The 23,154-nt window shown below is 32.6% G+C and overlaps 3 protein-coding genes across 4 annotated transcripts; 1 reads left to right on the top strand and 2 right to left on the bottom strand.

Moving 5' to 3' along the window:
* Positions 1-1,128: 1,128 nt before the first annotated feature.
* LOC111001215 (mitochondrial inner membrane protease subunit 1) lies at positions 1,129-2,247 on the top strand. The gene is made up of 2 exons (XM_022270991.2): positions 1,129-1,675; positions 1,823-2,247. The coding sequence occupies exons 1-2, from the start codon at positions 1,568-1,570 to the stop codon at positions 2,174-2,176; spliced, it is 462 nt and encodes a 153-aa protein (XP_022126683.2). The 5' UTR covers positions 1,129-1,567; the 3' UTR covers positions 2,177-2,247.
* On the bottom strand, positions 2,223-11,136 carry LOC111001214 (lysosomal acid glucosylceramidase). 2 transcript variants are annotated; one of them, XM_022270990.2, is made up of 13 exons: positions 10,989-11,135; positions 10,335-10,427; positions 9,007-9,104; positions 8,136-8,238; positions 7,466-7,607; positions 6,197-6,353; positions 5,766-5,926; positions 5,076-5,199; positions 4,121-4,234; positions 3,663-3,804; positions 3,363-3,442; positions 2,814-3,100; positions 2,223-2,355 (listed from the first exon to the last, which is right to left on the bottom strand). In XM_022270990.2, the coding sequence occupies exons 2-13, from the start codon at positions 10,390-10,392 to the stop codon at positions 2,244-2,246; spliced, it is 1,578 nt and encodes a 525-aa protein (XP_022126682.2). In that variant the 5' UTR covers positions 10,393-10,427; positions 10,989-11,135; the 3' UTR covers positions 2,223-2,243. The 2 variants fall into 2 exon arrangements, with proteins under 2 accessions (XP_022126682.2, XP_045487857.1); XM_045631901.1 differs by lacking the exon at positions 4,121-4,234 and having other exon boundaries at positions 10,989-11,136.
* A 1,622-nt stretch (positions 11,137-12,758) lies between these two features.
* On the bottom strand, positions 12,759-21,854 carry LOC111001219 (lysosomal acid glucosylceramidase). The gene is made up of 12 exons (XM_045631963.1): positions 21,729-21,854; positions 20,881-21,011; positions 19,285-19,438; positions 18,576-18,717; positions 17,912-18,068; positions 16,984-17,144; positions 16,394-16,517; positions 15,213-15,326; positions 14,469-14,613; positions 13,915-13,994; positions 13,324-13,604; positions 12,759-12,917 (listed from the first exon to the last, which is right to left on the bottom strand). Exons 1-12 carry the CDS (start codon positions 21,790-21,792, stop codon positions 12,785-12,787), a joined length of 1,686 nt encoding a protein of 561 aa, XP_045487919.1. The 5' UTR covers positions 21,793-21,854; the 3' UTR covers positions 12,759-12,784.
* Between the last annotated feature and the right edge of the window lie 1,300 nt (positions 21,855-23,154).

Below are 23,154 nucleotides of genomic sequence, written 5' to 3'. Positions count from 1 at the left end.
TATTAAACCTTAACTGGTATCGTAAAATTCACTAACATAACTTGTATTGTGGGGGTCAGTCGGGCCCCAATACAGTTTAGCTTCTAGGATGTAAATGTCCACAATTTAACATAAGTTTTATTTAAAAAACATAAATAACACGCTTGTTTTATGGAATTAATATTTTTTTATTACTGCAATTCTTTTTACTTAATTACTACAAGAAATCACAAAAACATTACAACTATTTAGTACTTTTTTCTAATTATAAAATATAAACAAACAAAAAATCTATAACCTTGAAACTCTAAAGCTAACATATATGTATGTCTTTTTATTCCTCGTATAATAAACTATAGTAATATAAAAAATATAAAAAAAACCAACGCTAATCAACGCTTTAAAAAAACAATATACTTATAATTTTAGGAACATTATTACTCAACTTAGGTACACAGTACTACGTAAAGTGTTCTAGAGTGGCTGTTAACTTCAACTGGTAACAACAATATAAAAATCATGGTTGAACAACTTGTTCACGAAAGCATAAAGGTTGGATTATCAATGAATACAGGTAAAACAAAAAGACCAAAGAAGTTATGGAATGGGGCCCTAGACATTAAAAAGAGAAATAAAGATAGAAAACATCGTAGATGGGAAGATGACATCTAAAAGGTGGCAGGACCCACATGGATGAGGAAAGCGAGAGATCTTTGTGGGCGGGAACACTTGGGCAGGCTTATGCTGAAAATAAAGACGATCAAGAAACCGGTGTCTAATAGGAAATAATATGATAATAAAATAATATGATAACATAAACCTTAACTAAATTTTGTTAATAAGTAGTATATAAAGTGGAAATAACATAAAATGTTACAAGATTGTCCATAAAGGATATATTATTTAAATAATTATTTATTCATTTAACTATTTGTCTTTGATGCTAGATTTTTTTGAATAATTTAAACTCTTGTATCATAATCATGTACTAAATTTAAAAAAATGTGTATGTCAATTGTCACAAAATATCAGGTGGTCCTCATATTCTTAAAAATAAGACTTGGCTGTATGGGCTAAAGTCCTTTGCCTTTCCCATTAGGGATAAATTGAAAAAAAAAAGATGAAATTTTTGTTGTTTCGACTTTTGACATTTTGGCCCTTTTTTTTTTCTTCTAATCCTTTAAGTATTTGTTTATTATCGGCATTGCTTTTAAAACTGTGATGTAATTTATAGATATTTGAGTAAAATCTCCAATTAACAAATAACTGAGTAAAAGTGTGATATACCTTTTATAGAAAGTAGACAATTAGAAAAATGTGTACTTATTATACTTAACAGTGAAGATTTGATATGCTGATGATTTTTTAACTAATTGGTTTGGTTTGGTCTACAAGAAAAGCAAATGTAAGCAAATGGAACCAACAATACATTTGCCTATATAATTATTTATGGTGTTCCAATATCTACTATTAAGTGGTACAACTTCATAGACTAATGTGAATTTTTTACTCCAGTATATAAAGCATACAGACTAATAATGTCATGAATTTTGTATAGTATGTTATAATTCTAATCATCAATTAGAATATGGGTTATACAAAAATCTTAGGAAAGACATTAGGATTTGTTGGTTATGCTCTACAATATGCTTGTTTTACACACTGCACTTTTGAATATGTGGGTGATTTTGTAATGGTATGTATAAACTGTATTTCTAACATAGTAATAAATCTTTAAGAACCTTTGTTTAATCAGACAGTTTTGCTCATGTAGAAGTTACAAATTAGCAAATTCTTTTATTTACTGTTCATAGTACCCAACTAATATAGCATACATTTTCAGTGCTCAGGTCCATCTATGGAACCAACTTTGGAGACAAACAACATATTGTTTACAGAACATATAACACCTCGAATGCAAAGGTTACGTCGTGGGGATATAATCATAGCAAAGTGCCCGACAAATCCAAAGCAAAATATATGCAAACGAATAACAGGACTTCCTGGTGACAAAGTTAAGGGCCATTTTATGAGAAGTCAGTATGTGCCCAGAGGTCATGTATGGTTGGAAGGAGACAATTCTAGTAATTCTTCAGATTCAAGAATTTATGGAGCAGTTCCTCAAGGCTTAATACGCAGTCGAGTAGTATGCAGAATTTGGCCATTAGATAAAATTAGTACTCTTACTCAAGTGTAGTGATTGTCCAGTTTGGTAGATTAATTGTGTAAATAAAAGGCGAAGATAATAAAAAAAACATATATTTTTAAAAAAGCCTTGTATTTATCTCCATTGTTATAATAGATTCAGCTTCAACCTTTATTGTAATATGTCTTATGGCATCAACATTTATTCTAACATCCATTTCAAATGTGTTCCTGTAAAAAAATATTTTAAATAACTGTACAAAATATGAAACATTATACAGGCAGTGTATTGGCATTATAGTCTGGTCAAATTGGACTAAAAAATAGGGGTGATGTTACAAAAATTCCCACTTGGCTGAATATTGGTAGGATTGTTCAATACACTATTGTAAAGGAAATGTGCAAAAAAATTTACTCGGGGTCAAAGGTCAGAAAAACGGGATTTTCGCGATTTTCAGCAAAATCGTAAGTTTTATCATAAAATTCGCTCAGACAAAAATTGAAGATCAGATAATTATCTATAAAAAATGTCTCAATACTTTTTTTCCTAAGAGCCACCGTTTTTGAGATATTCCGATTGAAAAAGTTGAAAGCGTTGTAGATTTTTTTTTATTAATTTGTCCCCTGAATACTTAATTGTTAATCTTTAACATTCTATTTTCAAAACATTTAGTTAACTAATAACTTACGAATTATGAAGGACCAAAACTATATTTCCCTGTGGCGTCCTAAAAGCGACATTGTCAATTCTTCCAAACTCCAAAAATGGATAAGTAACCGATATTCTTTGTGATCCTCGGGGTATAAATTTAGAGAAATGGCCCATTGCATAGAACATTGGCTGTTTAATGAACTCGTCTCTTTCCGGGATGACCATTATGGGGGCGTCGACGAAGTTGTAGGCCCAATTGGGACCACCTCTTTCATCTAAGCAGAGATTCCAGTCAATCCAACCGGTTACATGATGATTTAGGTCCTAGAAAAAGGTTTAAATTACGAGGACTTACTACCCTCTTAACTAACTACCTAACTCCTACTGAAGCCAATACTACCTTACAGACAACATAATTATTTGTTGCATTGTTTTTGAATAATCTTTTCATTCTAGGTAGTATTTATTTAATTAAAAAAAACATATTGATGGTAGCTACACCATTAAACCACTGTTTAATGTCGTTTGAATTTAAAGTATGTACAGAATTCATAGAAGAGTCAGTTTTGTAATGAATCTTACAAACCTCGATAATATTTTTGGTATAACGATGAGCACGTTCCCAAGACCCTAGTTTCACTCTCATAACATCCCATGGCATTGGTCCTGTAACAATTGTGTATTGCTTGATTTTTTCCCAAATATAATTTCTTAGAACCTAAGAACGTACATCTAAGAACGAGTACCATCGGAATTAAAGCGTGTATATTATATTAATTAATTTAACAGGATTTAATTATGTTTGAGAGCTTTACTCATTTTTGCTGACAAAAGGAAGGAGGGTAGGGGGATAAATTGCATTAAATCTGCTTACAAAAAAAATTACCTTCGCAAGCCTCTGTGGCTAACAGTATTTTATTGTATCTATTTTGAAGTTCATCAAAGATGGTTGCAGGTGCAAAGTTTCCATAGTAGTGAACCGCGATTCCATCTATGTATTTTATTGAGTCGCTGTCGGCATTTTCCATCTGTAATATAACTTCTTTAAAACAACGTTATACGATATATTATATCTATAATATTGGTTTAATTTCATATTAGGCTTGTACTGTACTAGATCTCTATATCAGATTCTCTCTCTCTATTCTCTCTTCAAAACGAATGCTTTAACGCCCAAACTCAATAATAAATCCACAAATGTCTAACTCAGACGGTCAAAAATGGATTGAGATAGGTTATTGGGTTTGTGCGTTAGTAATTACATTCAATCTATCTTCCCCGTGACTTAGTTGGAGCTGACGGGAAGAAACTGAACTGATAGTGTTTGTAATAGGAAATTATTACCCCCAATAAGTAGAAATGTAGGAGATACCGCTGATCATCCACAGCAAAAATTAATGTTTTATTAAATCGTGAATTTCTTATTGTTGGACCAAGATTCTTTCCAACCCAATGACCCTGAAATAACATAAATGACTATATGTTATCAAATATATAAAATTTTCGCGTCATGTTTGTTAATAACTACGAAATGGATTTTCGTGAAATTTTGTGTGCATATCGGTTAGATCAGCAAATTGACCGTCAATTTTTTTATTCCCCTAAGGGTGCTCCACATGGTTACAGCAGAAAAAATACATACAACCCTTAATTTTCACGCTTCTACGATAAACTCCTATTTTTATTATAGTAAATAGTTATTTTTATTGAACTAAAATTTTTTTCCTCGCAATAATAAACTTAAATAAATATTTGCCGGATCAGCTAGTTATTATTATATTATTTCTATACCAAATCACGAAAATCAGCAATCAAAACATTATGGGAATATTAATCATTTTAATATTCCCATAAAGTTTTAATACTGATACATGCTAAACCAATTACGTTCCTTTTAGGTTTGACTTTTAGTTTGGAAACTGTAGAAATGCCAATTCGGTTTTGGTGATACTAAAAATATTCTATATTTTTGACTTAATTAATTGATATTAATTATTTAAATAGATCCAAAAAATGCATTGCATTAACATTCTTGTAAGTGTTTTTTTAATTATTTTATAACTATAGTAAACCTTTACCTACATTATCTTCTTAAAATATATAACTATTAACTGTGACTAGTAAACTACCGAACCGATATCAATGAAATTTGCACACCGTGTGCAGTTGGATCTAACTTAAAAGATAATCATCTGTTAGATTTGACACAATTCTAACAGATGGCAGACAGACCTTTCACATAAGTTCTCCCTTTAATAGTTTACTACTAAATAAATTAAATCATATTTTAAATAGTTACCATTTCAGCTGGAAACCAGCCTAAGGAATTAAACGTGACGAAGGGTATGATACCATTGATAGGTTCGTTCGTTGTCGTTAGCGCCCATATGTCTATTTCTGCTTTTTCATATAGTTCCATGAACCTAGAAGAATAGATAATTGTAATAACGAGACTCCTGATGTTTCATATAAAAATTAAATAAAAAAAAGTATTGTTTATTGTAATTTGCTTTCTTGGCTTAACATACACCATACATTTAGTTCAGAGATTAAACTGAAACGCACAATAATATTTATGTTGCATACATTTATGCATATTTACTAGTCACCTAGTGCCTTTGAGTTAAAAGCCGGTCCAGTATTTAGACCCATAATCGTAAACCCCAATCAATCCGTATCACCTCGACCTTTCACTTTCACAGCTATGTGGAACCAGCTGCCCACTGAAGTATTTTCGAACCAATTCGACTTATGGTCCTTCAAGAAAAGAGCGTACCAATTCTTGTAAAGCCGACAACGCACTTGGGAGCCTTCTGGCATTGTGAGTTTTCATGAGCGGCAGTATCACTTAACATCAGGTGAACCTCCTGCCCCTTACAACTGACGACATCATGAACGATTGGCTTGTTTCAAATTCAGGTCTGTTCATTTCAAAGTATTGGATCAAAATATTATGAGGATGAAAACTATGCTTTAACAATATACTAACTTCACGTGATAGTCTGCGAAACTCTGATAGAACTCCGGTTTCAGTTGTGAGAAGCCAGTGATGTGTTCATTTGTTTTCATCCACACTGGAGGTGACCAGGTGGATGCCATCACCTTTACCTCTTGTTTCGACACTCTTTGGATGTATTTGATCATCGGTATCTTAAAAGAAAGGTATCAGTAGGTATATATTTCGTCTACACAGGCCAAATAGGGCTACACATCCACAGGCGACAAAATTTTACTACTAAAACTTAGGTATTATTTTTGAGTTTGTATGAATAAAATACTATATTAAAAATTTGGCTTTAAATATTCTTAAAAAAATTTAAACATGTTATATATCGGTTACTAATCTAATTGCAGAAGATATTCAAATTAATTTCACGCTTTTAATACCAGTTTGGTAATATTATTTAAAGTAAAAATTACCTTTAAGAATAAATCTTCATAAGTAAACGTAAAATTGGTTAACGCAGCATCGTTCCATGGATACTCATTGTAGGTATAGGGGTGAGTGGAAAAATCAGCGCCCCCTATCGGAGTACGAATGAGATTATATTCCAGCCCATCTTCACCAAAGTATGAACTGTAATAACAAATAAATTATTTTATGGTCTTTATCGTGAGTTTGGCAAATATTAAACGTACAATATGTCTGTCTGTGTTACCCGCTCTACGCCCCTGACTTGCGAACTGGTTGTAAATGTAAATTTACAATTAATTTTATTTGTTTTTTTGACATGCATAAGTATACATGTTTACCTATATGAATAAATATATTTTTGAGTTTGAGTTTTGAGTTTGTTATAAATATTTGTTTAAGAAATCGTACTGTTATGCTCTGTTGTCTCTGAATTTTAGCTCTAGTAATGACAGTAAGTGTCCACAAATATTTGATTTACCCGCTTTTGCGCTTGCGTACTCTATGTAACTCATGGTAGTGTTACTGTGTACGGCAAAATTATTTACATTAATATATGCAGCAGGCTGCAGGTGAACAGCAATTAGCAGGAGGTCTCTCGTTTTAGGCCAAAACACTTTTTGCTTGGCAGAACCGGCGTAGTGAGTGATTCATTTTATGTTCTTTGTATAAGTTTGCTGGTAACTTTTATAATTTAACCTAACAATAAAAAGAAAACTTATCGTGTAGATAATTATTCACCTTAATTATAAGTAGTATCGTAATAAAAAAAACAATAGGTTAAAAAGTGCTAATACCGCCACAGCTCCTAAAACATTTCTTACTGTGTTTTGTATATTAATTTTTGCTTAATAAAAATAACACTATATTTACATTATCAAGACCTGTAGTATGAAATACAGAATACTAGAAATGCATTATGCAGCCAATAAGCTTGCCACGCAACCAACCATACCAGACCTAATAAATAGACTTTTATCGCTTATAAAGGTGACAAATCTTAAGTCTTGATGGACACGGTTGACAGAGAGGAGGAATCTCGATGAAGATTTAGCTCTGAACGCCTAACAGCTCTCAACACATCTGCTCATAGTCTAGCTGACTGATTGCAAGATAAGGACTTATAAAAAGAAACTTTATTTACAAAAGCTGGAGAAAAATAAAATTGGATTGGATAAAGCATTTAAATTGGTGGTCTTAACGCTAAAAGCAGTTTATTACAGATGACATGAACGAAAAAATATAAATACGATAAACTAAGATGGCGACAAACCCACCTAATAAAATTATGTTTTGTCCTTTCTGACAATTTATTCCAGTTGTACGCTGCTGCATCTGTCACGGAGCCACCGAAACCATGGATTGTTTGATAGCGATTATTTTGGTTCAAAACAAGAGTAGTTCTTGTCCAAAAAGGACCTGAAATTATCGAGGTAGATAAAAACAGCACGTGGATAAAACAGTATTTTTTCCTCTAATAATCAGATAAGAATAATCGTACTTAATTATTTCTAATAAATTAAAATAGAAATTAATAATAAATTATCGGAATTTTTCTTCGATGATTTAGTCTAAAAACGAATTTTTTGGGTTTGAATGCCACCAAAATGTTATCACAATTACGACATATTTTAAAATTAAATAATTAAAAATTACTAAAATCTGCTCCTCATATGTGTATCATTTAAATAAAACCTCTTTGAACGAAATTGATTCGGTAAAGAAAAAATACCGTGTTCATTACTAAATCAATATATGTAATATGTATAAAATATACCACTTTTGATATGTATAAAAACCTAAGCGACAAATACACGAGAACAAAGTTATTTTGGGAAAAGGTTAAAAGTCAAATAATCTTTATAAGGCAAATAAAGAATAAACTATTAAGTGTGAAGTAAATGAAACAATTTAATACAAAAAGTATTAGTAGAGATATCATCTCACCTTCATTTTCATTTTCCTCATTTCTGTTAAAATCATTCAACTCTTTTTGTAGCCTTGAAAATGCTTGAATTCTTCCATTTGACTTCTCAAAGCGCTTTCCCGCCTGAAAAGTGACATATGATAAAAAAAGTACCTGGATGGCCGAGCTTTGCTCGGTATTGTTATTTTTTTATAAATTGTGTTTTTGGAAATTATATATAAGTACGAATTACATACTAATAAAATGATGAAATATGAACAATATAGATTATATATGCTAGAATAGCTTTAGTGTTGTTATGTTGTTAAAGCAATTAAAAAAAATAGTATTATTATTCGCCGATAGATGTCAGGAAGATTCATTTTTCAGTTTAAATTGGGACTACTCAAACACCACCTTTTTGTTATTTTCTATCATTTATTCCGATAGTCGTTGGAGCCGATTCCAAGATTCCAATTATATATATATATATATACATAGAATTGCTCGTTTAAAGATATTAGATAAAAACTCTTTTTTTATTACTTTTATATTTTTTGCAGTTATCTTCTATAGATTTAAATACAAAATATGATGATGAGTATCTGTTATCACTACTACGAGGTATAAACCCAATAGACACATACCATTTTTTTAAAGATATTAAGTTCGACACGCAATATGCAAGTCTGTGGGCAAACATACACGCATCTTAAAACCGTCCGTCCGTGCGACCGATCACATCGTATATTCAATTAGTTCGAACTACCTCCACATTAGTAACCAAAGGCTAGGAACTCCTTACGTAAGAAATCCTAGATTCTAAAATTAGGCCTATTTCTAACTGTATTGCAAAAGATTCAATTATTCTGACCACGGTGTACTTTATAAAGCGATTAATAGATATATTACCCTTGTTGTCGTATATGCGACGTAGCTGCTGGCGTCTGGTGGATCTCTCGTTATCGATCGGCCTTCGATACCTAGATCCCGCTCTCGACATTTTTGGTCTAAAACATTACAATTTATTACAATACACACTAGTTTTACTAACTAATTAACTTCCAGGCGCTAACTGAAATCTTTAATTAGCGTATGTGTACTTGTAACAGCGGCCCTAGAGTCTCTACTTCAAAGGAAAACTAAGTCTAAGTTGGAAGAAAGACTCTTGAAACTTCGTTTCGCTTAATTTTTCTTTTTTTTTTACTTTTAACTTTATTTTTTTCCAAATACAGAAGATTTTATTGCTTGCCATTACGAAAGAAGAATGGCACTTTTGCACATTAGGCCTCTTCTCTCTAGCACCTATTATTGCGATTATGCATATTTATGCATGCAATTTCTGATATACACCATTTTTGATGAGGTAACACATGTCTTCGATCAAGAATAAAATTCTAGTTATGCATCTCCTCAAGATCGGAATTTCTTGAACTGACACGAATTCGATTTAAAATGTAGCGTAGTTCTGTCAACAGATGGCATTACATGCTGTTTGCATGCGTAAAATTATTTAATTGATATTTAATAACCAAACCGACATTTTATTACTTATTCTGTTATTCGGAGGGGAGAATAGTCTACCTAAAAAGAGATCACTAACATCGGTCCAGCTGACCTTGAGTTATAAGGTGTAAATAACACGTCTTTGCTTTATATGTTTATTATTACTGCGTAAATATCTAATTCTTACTATAAACGATGGATGCTATACATAAGTCAACTCTACCGAAAAAGACCATGCATGCGATATACAAATTAAATTAAAATTATTGTCACAAGTTTGACCGGTAGAGTGGAAGCTACGACAACCCGAGGTCAATCCCCTCTTCTTGCTGGACAAAACATGTAAAGGTCCTAACAAGCTTTAGTACATCGACGCTGATACCAACCCGACTTTCAGTAATGAAGAACGTGACTAAAAAGATGGTCATGATTAAGTTTTTATCAATTCATTTATTTGTCGATTCTTAACTGTCTTTATCAAAAAGTTATTGAATGTTATGTAATAATGTCGTAAACATATGTGACAAACAAACATTCACGAATTAGAAGTTTAACTTCTTTTGCGTAACAAGACAAAAATCTTAAAAAAAAAACATATCGTTCACCTTATTCTGCGTACGTAGAAAAAACGACTCTTACAATAGATAGATTTTAGTGACAAAAAGGTTTGTTTGAACGGATATTCTATAAATAGAAGGAAAAGATAAGTAAAACTCATCACAAACTATACTTACCACTCTTAGTTATCACAATAAAACTGAATATTAAAGCTATATTGTGTAGACTCCGCATTTTTCACTTATCGTCCTTTTATTGACATCTGGCAACTATAACAAAATTAAACGATAAAAAAAACGAACAAGTAACTCGCTCTAGATTTTAAAAGTCAATATTTCTTTCTATCGACTTGTAATGTTGCCATTAATACAACTTTAGCCTTATGCCATTCAAAGTAAATAAAAGAGCCCGCACTTGTTCAGCTCCTTATTGCTGACAGCAATTATTTTTATAGAGTTACGGCGCACCTTCCCACATCGTTTGTGCTATTCCGACACTTTAAGGATTGTAAGCAAACGTATCTTGTGCCCGGAATCGTACGTTTCGTGCGGTACGCTGTAAAGATGGTTCTCAAGGTAGCGTCTGACATTGCGAGTGGTCACAACAATGCTCACAACACCTGAATATTCGCGATTTGCCTGTACTCCATCTCATACACAGTTGCAGTCATAATGGCGGATGTACGTGGCGACTGACTTGTAATGTAACATTAAAAAGGGTTCGCCAAAAATCCGACAGCGAGCTCGGCTTCGATGTACTGACGTGCTCAAATCAATGCATATTTTTCTCAAATAAAAAAAGGAGAATAGTAAGGTATGTTTAAGACTTACCACTTCCTAGTAAGAGCTTCCTTATGTGACTGTTGGTGTTTGGTACGTCCGACCTAGGCATTAACATCTTATCGATTAATTGAATATATCACATGTTTGTGTGGTCTAAAAAAATTGGTGGTTCCGTATTGTTTATTTAAAGCATTAAATGCAGAGTTAAAAAATATTATTACGATACTAGCAAATAACGAAGAAAACTGTCACGGACGGTTTTATCAGTTCAATAATTTACAAGGGCTTTTTTCTGTGTAGGAAGAGACCATGTATATATAAGCGGGCCAGATATACCTCTCTCGTTTCATGACATTCACCATGCATGCTTAAATTATTAAATCATAAATTTGTCCAGACTTTTGCACATTTATATTTCTCATTACAAAAATGTATAATTATTACATGAGAAATTTAGTATGTACCTACGAGCGAGTGTCGCCATTAGCCGACCCAATTCTAGCCTACTAGGTTCACTCTGAAATTTATCTTTAATTATATAATCCCTTTTGAATTTGTTAAACTCATACTTAGTAGACATCTTCAAATAATTATAGCAGCAATATAAGCAAACTCTCTAGACGAGTTCCACGATTTCTAATATTTCTTTAGCTAAGTAAATGATCTGTATACATACATCCTGTATTTAAATCAGTCCTTCCTTTATTTTTAGGCTTACTTTGTTTTTTCAATTGTGGTTATTAGACAATACTATCTGCCCATAACAAAAAAGTTTGTTTTTTTATTTCTTTCTTCTAATCGGACATTTTTTTCGAAATTAATAGTAATAACATACCCAAAACTTTATAAAAAGAAATAAACAAAAAAACTTTGAAAAATAAAAAAAAAACTGCTGCATTTATTATAGTTATTCAGTGTTTATGAATCATATCTTTTGCTGAATTTGACTGATGATGGTAATTAATTAATATCAGTTAAGATATGATAAGAAGAAATTACACATAATAAACGAAAAATACATATATCTTATCCTTGAGAATGTCATGGTCAAATTTTGCCAAACTTACAAAACAATCGCTTGCTGATTTACAGGACCTACAGCTATAAATATATTTAATAAAATCTTTCAGAGTTAAAGCGGGGATCTCATATGATTTCTCATCAATTGTCAATCAATTATCTCAATCATTGCAATTTTTTTATCATGCAACCATCACGTTTCACCCCGTGTGGTATACCGCCGCCCATGGCCACATTGCCAAGAGTCTCGCAAGTGTGTTCCCGGCCATTAAAATTTTACATCTCTTCCACTATTGCTTTATTATTAGCTTGTTGACTTGAGCGAGCGATTCTCATCTCTTAAATCGTAGGTTCAATCCCCGGCTCAAACCAAGGTTTTTTCTTTCTTATGTCCGGAACACTTGGTCGTAAAAAACATCGCTTGAAATACAGCATGCCTTACATCTACGTGCAGATAAAGCTGATTGATTATTTAAAAAATATTGTGTAACAGATACAGAGCTCTAAGGCGAAGACGGTTGTAGTGCCACTATTTGTTTTTATTCTATGCTAATGGTAGCTTTTTACAAGCTAACAATAGTCTTCAAATACTGCTGCTTGTAATGTTGTTTGATAATTTAAGTCTTAAATCAATTACTTTTTTTAATGTTTATATATTTTTTAAACTTTTTTAATAAAGACTATTTCTTATAGATTATATGTTATTTTTAATGATTATACAAACGTAGAAATTCATATTGGCGTATTTTTATGAGTAAATAAAGCGATTTTTTGTGAAGTATAAATAATAATAAGAACATTGGATAATTGTTTTATTATTTTTTCTAACATTGTACTTTACACAAAATTGATTCATTTGGATTAATCTCGATGGTCTTGATCGTCTCTTTCTCAATCTCCACTTCTATGTAACGTTTGCTGCTTAACCGTACGTGGACTTTGACAGTTCTGGAGTTCCTGAAAATACGTAAAATATAAATATATCTTAATCATAGACAAATACATAGTTATTAAATCTTTAGTCTTAATCACTCTTACACCTTTTAACGCATATTTCAAGGGTCTGAATTAATTAAAAATATTTATTTATTTATTTATTCACACTTCGTTGCTAGAAAGAAACACAAATAACACAATACATATAAATTACAAGGGATGCAACGGGCGGCCTTATCGCTAACAAGCGATCTCTTCCAGGCATATTATTATATATATATATTTACAGACGTAATAATGAATTTTTAAAGAAATAACTTTGTCACGTGATTTTCATACAAATATAACACTTTACCAAAAAAATTAGTTAGGCCCTTGATTAGTTAGGGTCCGATCTATTTTTCATAAAACATTGTTTAATACTTACGAGTTATGAAGAATCATTATGACATTTCCTTCAGGTGTAACGAAAGATACATTTGTGATTTCCATAATACTTTTGGTAACAATCGTTATTCTCTGTGAGCCTTTGGGTATAAATTTTGTAATATGTGCCAAAGCGTAGAACATTGGCTGTTTAATAAATTCATCTTTATCAGGGTATATTAATATTGGTGCGTCGACATTATTTCCCGCCCAATTGGGGCCACCATTTTTATCCAGAAAAAGATTAAAATCCATCCATCCAACTGAGTGGTGATTCATGTCCTGCAAAACAGTGCTATGAGAATAAGTTTGATGTATAATGATGATTTACATATTAATTTACTTATAAGTTATATACGACGTCACACGAATAAAAATAAACATTACGTACGATGCCTTATAAGCAACATAATATATGAGACAAAATATAAGTTATTTAAATATTCATAATAAATATATATTACAAAAAAATTAAAAGATTGTCTATTGCGAATTATCCAGGACCTGGAAGTGAAAAATATTTTTATGACAAATATTTCGATTAAAGTGTCGTATAGAATTGGTGTTTTTAACTTGTAACAAATAAACTTACATCAATAATACTACGAATGTAGCGCGCAGCCCGTTCCCAAGAGCCGATTTTAATTGCAGTAGAATCCCAACCGGTGGATCCTATAAAATTATAAAAATACTTCATTTGAATACAATAATAATATATGGAAACAGATATCTTACTATTTTAGAATCTTATTTTTAAATAACGTTAATTTTAATATAGTCTGGCCATATAAAAATAAGAGCACGTCTACTCGGATAAGAGTTAGGACATCGACTGGCTTGAGGGTAATGTAAGGTTGATGGATATATCAGCAATATTATGGATGGATATATCAGATCCATTGAGGAGTTGTAATAGCACGAACTACCCAAGCATGGCTTGCAACCAACGTTCTTGACTTTATGAGAGCTGAAGATTGGCCGTCATCTAGCCCAGACTTCTACACGACATGGCTACATTGAATCTCTTAAAAAATCTTTGGAGCAAGCACTGGTGAAATTTCCCCTGGAAACTTTTTCGAACACAATATTTTTTTGAAAGATTAGAGTTGCACACTAGAAAAAGTATCACCCATAACAATATCATACCTTCACACGCCTGTGTTCCAAGTATGGTCTTCTTGTATTTCTTTTTGATACTGTCCAGAAGAAGAGACGGTGACGATGAGCTGCTGTAGTAGTGGACCGCGATTCCGTCTATATACTTCATAACGGTTTTATCAGCTTTCTGCATCTGTTTTTACATATTTAATTAATGTACGGTTTCTGCGTCATCGAGGTGCTTTAATAATAAAAGATTTTAGTTTAACGTTATATTAACCACTCGCGTACGACAGAATATAAGCGAAATAGTAAAATGTTAATTGCTATGTAACGAATGAATGAAGTGTAACATTTGAAGAGAGTGCCTACGTCTGGCTATACTCTCGGGGCGTAACTCCAACGATTTGTAACAACATCTCGCTTTCAGCAGTTTTGAGTTAGACTCTTATTTACTCTTACTAACTCTTATCGATTGCCTAGTTTTAATATTTATAGAAGAAAAAAAAACAAGACAGAGTTAACCCTATTTTTATATTTATCTGCTAGATACCATAGACTATGGTAAAGCTACAAATGAGATTTTACAAAATTGTTGTTAAAAAAAAATTACGAGCCAAGGCTGTACATTTTGCTCACTCAGACTTTCTTAGTTTTATAAGCGTGGCGATTTCCTAAACTGTCAGAGTTACACCCCGAGACTAGAACCAGACGCAGGCACTCTCTTCAAATGTTACATTCCATTCATTCGTGGAGAGAAATGTATATTATTATTATTGATCTTCTACGTACACCATGGAGATACCAGTCCAACATATGCAGTTCATCGTCTACAGCAAATATCAATGTCTTATTGTAACGGGAACTTCGCAGTGTCGGACCTAAATTGATTGCTACCCAACGGCCCTAAAAACAATTAAATAAATTCGTATGGTATTAATTCATTCATACCTATTAAAGCTGTTGAGGAGGTAAAATGGTGGAAAGTTCCAATAACCTAAAGGGATACTCGACCAGTTTTACCACTGATGGCTGGGCCTAGTGGTTGAGAAGTTGTATGTGGAAGAAGTAGCCGGTACTTCGTTAGCGCGTATCACCAGGGGTTTCTTTTTTTTACTTGGGGAAATGCATTGGGCATACTCTACCGCAACGCGACTGCTTCATTGGGAGGGATATGTGGAACTCACAATTGTGCATACCCACTAAAACCACAAGCAAACAACAATCGCCTTAGCGGAATGCGGTAACAGCAGAGCCTAATCTGCTTCCCGACATACGATGCGGTGGTTGCGTCCGCCTCTCCACACCCATTGTTGGTTTGTGAAGATACTTGACACAGCAAGAGCAGTGTTGGCCTTATGGTTTCAGTGTGACTGAAACTGAGTTCGTAGGTTCGATTCTCGGCTGTGCAGTGTGATTCTCTTTCTATATGCGCATTTAACAATGATCGTGAAACAGGTTACAAAATCTGAGGCCCAGTCTTAAAAAGGTTGTAGCGCTACAGATTTTTAAAAAAAGCATTGAATGTTGAACAGGAAAAGACGGTAACAGAAAAGAGAGGTTCATTTTCTGTTGCCGTAGACAACATTTTTAATAACTTTATACAAATTGTGTTTAGTTCTTGGCAGTGTAACCTAGTACTAACAAAAACGTATTACTCTGAAGTCGATTCTCAACTTTTGTGTGGTATGGTCCAAACTATTAGTGATAAAATAAATAATCTATAATACCAGTCCTTTTTTTTCTATAGAACAGGGGGCAAACGGGCAGGGTTGAGGAGGCTCACCTGATGTTAAGTGATACCGCCGCCCATGGACACTCTCAATGGCTCGCGAGAGCGTTGTCTGACTTTTAAGAATTGGTTTTTAAAAAAGAATTATATATATATATATATATATATATATGTGTATGTGTATACATACATACATATATATATATATATATATATATATATATATATATAGTACGTATACCAGATCTGCCGGAAACCATCCTAATGAATTAATGTTTTTGTCTGGGATAATACCAGCCGTGGGACGGTTGGTTGTAGTGATGGCCCATATCTTTATATCCTGCTTTTCATACTCCTCTATGAATCTGGAAAATAATATTACATATATAAATTCTTCGCACACACGTTTTACTATTTCTTTCTTTATTGATAAACATATTTATGAACTTGACCCTTGGTTTATACCTAATAATAATAAGATTAAGCAACAAGCAGTATTGGCCTAGTGGATTCAGCGTGTGACTCTCATCCCTGGTATAGGTTCGATCCCCAGCTGTGCATCGATGGAATTTCGGTCTATGTACGCATTTAACATTAGCTTGACTGGTGAAGGAAACTATCATGACGAAACCGGCTTGCCTTAGACCGATAAAAGTGGACGCGTGCGTCAAGCACAGGAGGTTGATCACCTACTTGCCGATGAACAAATTATCATGAAACAGATACAGAAATCTGAGACCCAAACCTAAAAAGAGTTTTCTTTAAAGAAAAGATTATCAATAAAAATAACACAAAATTTTAGCTAACGTGCACGTATATTTTTGATCCTACCTGACATGATAATCAGCATAACTTTGATAGTACTGAGGTTTCAGCTGACCGTAGCCATAGAAATCTTCATTATTCTTCATCCATACTGGGGGACACCAACAGGATGCAATTATTTTAATTTCCTCTTTGCGAATTTCTTGAATCGCCTTAATCATTGGGATCTGTAAATTAAACATAAACATTCCTTTACTGGTAAAATAAATAATTTCTTTCTTTCCGACCTCATACTTATGTTCTTTAATTGCCCCATATCTGTTTCGTATAACAAAAGGTTTTGCGGCCAAACTTTATAACATTGTCATCTGATTTATCTGGAGTTGTCCAAATGGTCGGCTGTGACAAAGTATGGAAAGCTGTTGTGCCTAACTGACCAAGTGATGTTACAAAAGGAGACAGAGCGAGAGAGGGAGGGAGGGACGAATCCTAGGGTTAGAAGACGCAGAGTAAATAGGAGAAGATCTCATCTCCTACGTGCTATGTACTGCAACGGTGGTTTTTGAGTTTAACATGCTGTTGAGGTCCCGGTATAATGTGTGACCCCGGAAGCCTTTGGAACGCAGCTTTGTAGGAACTACTTGAGATATTTTCTCAGTATCTGAATAGCAGAGATTCTGGTGTGCGTCGAGTCCCACTTACCCCTGACACTTTTGGGGGGTAGGGTGTAGGATGCACCACAACCTTGGAAATAAAAACGAGTTTTCCCGTATCACCCCAGTCATTTGTAAATTTATTATTTAACGAATTAAACACAAAGTATATTTTAAATATAAAAAAAAATATCTAGGTTTATTAAAATACTGCTGAAAATAAAACTTTTAATTATTCACGTCATTGAATTCGGGCAAAAATGTTATCAGCTCAGCTCAGCTTGATTGTAAATTAATACATATGTAGAAACAGCAAAGCATTCTTGTGACTTTCAAATTACCTTCATTACGGTATCCTCTTCAGCTAAAGTAAAGTTCGACAAAGTTTCGTCGTCCAGAGGATAGTCGTTGTAGGTGTAAGCGCGATTTGAGAAGTCTGAACCGCCGATAGGTATCCGGATCATGTTGTAACCCAAGCCATCTTCGCCAAAATATATGCTTAAATTGATATACTTTTTAGGTATTTACGATAGTTTATTTAATAATGTAATACACAAAAGACAGCGTTTAGATCGTTTTTAGTTTCTTTCTAGGAATAAAATGACTTAATACTTTACTAATTACTTTAATTCGATTGTAGAGATTTAAAACATCACTGCAGTGAACTTCGGTTATTTGAAATCGATTAATATATGACATAAATCAGTGTGCTACAATCTTTGGTTTGTCACACATCTGCTTTGTTCATTATTTTCTAATATGCATGTAGGTGACTATAGTATGCATGTAGTCTTCTGGTCTCCTAGTCGTCGGTTTTTTGGGCGTGCGCACATAGAAATAAATTCATACATCATCTATCAGTCTATTGATGTTCTGCCGGGTTTCAAAACTACGACCTCGAAGAGAGGGGCACTCAAAAAACTTGAGTTTGAAATATTTAGGCTATTTTTGTTTAAAACACGACACATTCCGTATTTTAGAATTCTTGGGCATTATTTACTGTACCTTATTAGTCGTGACCTAGTTTCTTCTGACAGTTTATACCAGTTGTAAGCCACAGCATCCGTTATAGAGCCTCCAAAGCCTTCGACATATTGCTCTCTGTTGTCCGTTTGTAGGTCTAACGAGACACTACTCCAAAACCATTCTAAGGATAATTAAAGTATATGAAACAATTACCTCAAGAACCAGTTTAAAAGGAAATATTTACCCACATTTTAAAGACTACCTATATAATATCTAATTTAAAAAGGTCATCTCAACACGACATATTTTTCGAGAAATTTGTGGACAAATAACATTATATTAATGGACATAACATAAAGAGTTTTTAACTTTATTTAATTAGGTACTTAACGTTGCTTTCACACGTAACATCAAGCTTACTCCACCTAGTCCTACTCTGAAAGCCTAAAATTGAAATAATTAAATTTTAATCTGTATTTATTTATTTCGTATTTTACATATACATAAATTGAACAAAACAATATATACAAATCAATTAAAAACTTATAACCTAAACCTCTTATAAATATATAAAATGCAATTCTTGTATATTCATCCAGTGTGCAATTAATTTATCCGACCCACAAGCAATAATGTTTAAGGTGCGCAAGACACACGTAAATGGTGCTTCTCTGAGTAAATTTGTACGCGGCTGTAGCACTGCAAGCAATTGCGAACGCATTTCCACATTGTATATTTTATGACTTACCAGCGCAGGATTCATCCTCATCGGTTGTGTTTTGATTACTGTCTTGTGCCATTGCACTATACAAGTCAGAAATATCACATTCTTGAGATTGCCCTTGAGCCAAGTTGGAATATGTTTCAATCGTACCATTTGATTTTTCCAACCTTTTTCCCGACTGAAATTTTTCTTTATTTATTTTTATTTATACTTCGTTACCATAATATACATAACTATATATATAAAACAAAAGGTAAGTATGTAACATAAGTTATTAGGCAACGGACGGCCTTATCGCCAACAAGCGATTTCTTCCAGACAACCCTAATATGGAACAATAAAAAAAGGAACCCCTACTGACAGAGGGTAAAGTACAAGAAGTGCATAATTAATTTACAAAAAGAAACTAGAAATAGCATGCAACTAAGTATAACTAAAATTGAATAACGAAAAATCCAAAGAAAAACATATATGTAATAATAATATTATTATTACATATATGTTTAATGTTTATACATATGTATATACAGATATGTAAAAGCTCTGCCAAAGGCTAATTGACTCACAATTAATATTTATACGTAGTAGCTTATTACGAGGCAGAAGAAAAAAAAACAAGCCTGCAGGTGGGCAATAAGAAGCAACTACGGCAACCCATTTTTGAAAAGTTAATCAGATGGCTTAAACTGGGAATCGAACCCAGATTGTTACGCGCCAAGAGCTAAGTTAAGCTACCCGAGACTCGTACCTGAAAAACTATCTGCTGGGCTGATTTATGAATGTAAACCGTCTAGGGCGCTATCAAAACGCATACAAAAAAATCATTCAAGTCGGTCCAGCTGTTTAAGAGAAGAGAAGTAGAATTATATATATATATATATATATGTAGATGTGAGCATCCCAGCTAAATGTATGGTCTCATGTGTGGCGGCTCTAGAGATGTTTCAAATCTCATAGATGAAGCCCTTTTATATTTTTAAATTGTCAAAACCATTTTTCTCGGCAAGGATAAACTCGCTAATGCACTCGCTAATACTTGCACCGAGTTATCGCCTTATGCTATTTAATGCACAATAGATAATATATCTCCATTTATCTGTGTTTATCTGTATCAATTTAATTAAATTATGAAAGATATCACCAATAATCCTTCGAGATTATAAAGGCAATAAATGAATACGACATTGCACATCGTATAACAATACACAAGTACGTATAAAATATTTTGAAGGTTCTAATATACAATAATAATGTATAATAAATACATATTTTTATTATATGGCTTATGAAGAATACTCAGGAATGGAAACAGACTTTTTGATGCGAATTTTGTTCTAAAAAGTAGTTTATTTCTTCTATTTTACTATTGTATTTGTTGAGGTAATATGGCTCACTACATACTATTAACCCTACCACGGTACAATTCTTAAGATTTGTCAAAGTTTAAACGTTTATTCTAAGTTTCTTGGATAGTAAATCCCCTCAAATTTATAATTGTTGAGTACTATTAAATTCAAACTGATTTAACAAAAAATAAAATATATATGTACTTATGGCGTGCCATATTACCTGAGCTATGTACCCATATTACTCTAATCACTAATGTCTTTTGTCACTTACTTTACTACTAGTGTAGATCACATAAGATCCGACGGCAGGTGCTTCCCGGGATACGGTATCACAGTACGTTGAATTACAAACACAAACAAAACTCTCTTCATCATCACCATCTCGTGAGGCACAGGGTTGGTCTGAATATTCATTAAATTTATATCGTCTATGTTGACATAATTTATTAAATAATTGAAAATTTATCTTCTGGTGGTATCAAAAATTAACTATATAATTAGATATAGTTTGTATTTGTATATGTGCCTATAATACTGTAAGTGATACCATGATGATCCTATGTTCCAAAATAAACGTATTTTACTAACCGAATGTTTAAGATGAAATTATGAAGAAACAAAACTATGTTAATACATTAAAATGTTGTGGTTTTTGTTACTATAATATGCCTGCTGAAGATAGCAAAACGATTAAACAAAATAAAAAAAAACAATTAATGCCAATAATTTACTAAAAACTTTTAAAAAATCGTGAACGGTAGCAGGCGTATTACCAAAATAGTCAATGTAGCTTCTTTGTAAAAAAATTGTTTGAATAATTAGCTATTTATAGTACTTTATACCTACTCCTGCTAATACCATGGACATCGAAGATCAGACAAGACTTATATTATATTCGTATATCTTAGTGATTCCAGTAAATTAACAGGATAAATTTGCTACTTTTAAAAAACAAATTAAGAAGTAACTCTGGCCTGGCCAAACTCATTACGTCGGCTTTCGATTCTCAAACAAACTTTTGGAGAAACAGCAGTTTACTCACTCATAAATATAATTGTAATAGGCAGAAATTACAAATCACAACTCGTCTATACATATAGAGATATATTACTGACTTACCTTCGCCGAGCACAAATACTAAACATAACAGAGCCACTAAATATATTATTTTCGCAATGGCCATCTTTAGTCTTTCATAGAATCACCATCATAGTCCACACTTGTGAATGATAATGACCATTATATATGAGCTTCATATTATCATTTGTTATTACTTCATAAAACAATCAGTATTTTATGATATTGTTTGTAATTGCGTTTTTATTGCCAAAATTGTATTTTTCCTAATACTTTTGAATCTACTCAGTGTGCAATCAATCACCTTTAGAAAAATATAGTTCAAACAAACGACGATTTTAAAAGCTAATAGTGTCTGGCTAAATGAATTAAAAGAATAGTTTTTGTACAATCTATATTTATGCAAACCAAATAACGAGGACTCTCTGCATCTTCTACCGTATTTACCATGGAGTGTTACAGTGTTACCAGTCGCCAAACTCCAACAAAAGTACATTGCTTCTTTCCATTTATGTCATCGTTTCTTAAAGTGGGCAAAAAAATATATACGGTGGATTTGAGTAGTTTATGTGATGTGTGCTCGATATAAGGAAAATCCAATGATAGCCAATTTTTGACACATTGAATTCATTTCATGACAAAAATTTATATAGAACATGATTTAAAAATTTACGCGATATATTTAATCGCAAGTAATCCATTTCAGAAAAAGGCAGATTACATTAATTTAATGTTTAGCCTATTACGCAAAAAAATTATATTCTTTAAACTTTCCCAGAATGCAGCCGAATTTATTTAGCAAACATAAGAAAATCTTGCTTAAAAAAGGACCCACCTGAATGGCCCCACTTAAATACATTTACTTAGCTGATCTCTGATTGATCTGACTCAGGTAGGTAATCCGAAATAAATAATTAAAAAAAAAACACAGAATTTTAAGAAGACAATATAATTAAATTTCCATACAAATCTTTAACGTAACTTTAAAATACTGTACACGTGTCTGATAGTTTTCGGTGATCATTTGAGGAGGGACTCGAAGAACAATCAACTAAAATTCTTCTACGATAAAATCTATTACAAATGACCAACCACAAACCTACCGACTATAAAATTTTTCGTATTGATATGGCGGATTGTCGATATGAAAGACTTTCAGAAGCAAAAAAATACTTAGAACACTAACTAAAAATGCACTAATTTATATTTACAATTATACTAATCGTCATAAACTAAAAGCAAGAGACAATCTCATTTGAGTACATAATAAATCACAACATTACAGATCTCTCGCCGAAAAAATTGACAAGTCGAAGCAAATGAAAAATTAAGTTACACTTAAGTACTAACTTACTTTCCGTACGACCATCGCCATATTAGAAAAAAACTCCGTGCTTATCTAACTTTACAAATTACCTAATATAAATCTATGTAATAAATACAAAAATCTCTTATTTCATATAATTTC

Source organism: Pieris rapae, chromosome 17 (genome assembly GCF_905147795.1).
Source record: "Pieris rapae chromosome 17, ilPieRapa1.1, whole genome shotgun sequence".
NCBI classification, from domain to species: Eukaryota; Metazoa; Arthropoda; class Insecta; order Lepidoptera; family Pieridae; genus Pieris; species Pieris rapae.
This window is presented reverse-complemented; position numbering and strand designations above follow the sequence as displayed.

Bases quoted from the DNA above. Each gene is read 5' to 3' on its own strand.
- LOC111001215 (XM_022270991.2), top strand. From the start codon at position 1,568: ATGGGTTATACAAAAATCTTAGGAAAGACATTAGGATTTGTTGGTTAT. The intron at 1,676-1,822 runs GTATGTATAAAC...ATACATTTTCAG, and splicing joins ATGTGGGTGATTTTGTAATG to TGCTCAGGTCCATCTATGGA.
- LOC111001214 (XM_022270990.2), bottom strand. From the start codon at position 10,392: ATGCGGAGTCTACACAATATAGCTTTAATATTCAGTTTTATTGTGATA. The intron at 8,239-9,006 runs GTAATATATCTA...GTCACTTTTCAG, and splicing joins TCGCATATACGACAACAAGG to GCGGGAAAGCGCTTTGAGAA. The intron at 6,354-7,465 runs GTGGGTTTGTCG...TTGTTATTACAG, and splicing joins ACAAAACATAATTTTATTAG to TTCATACTTTGGTGAAGATG.
- LOC111001219 (XM_045631963.1), bottom strand. From the start codon at position 21,792: ATGGCCATTGCGAAAATAATATATTTAGTGGCTCTGTTATGTTTAGTA. The intron at 17,145-17,911 runs GTAATTTGAAAG...TTTAATTTACAG, and splicing joins AAGAGGATACCGTAATGAAG to ATCCCAATGATTAAGGCGAT. The intron at 14,614-15,212 runs GTACGTAGAAGA...ATGTAAAAACAG, and splicing joins TGGACTGGTATCTCCATGGT to ATGCAGAAAGCTGATAAAAC.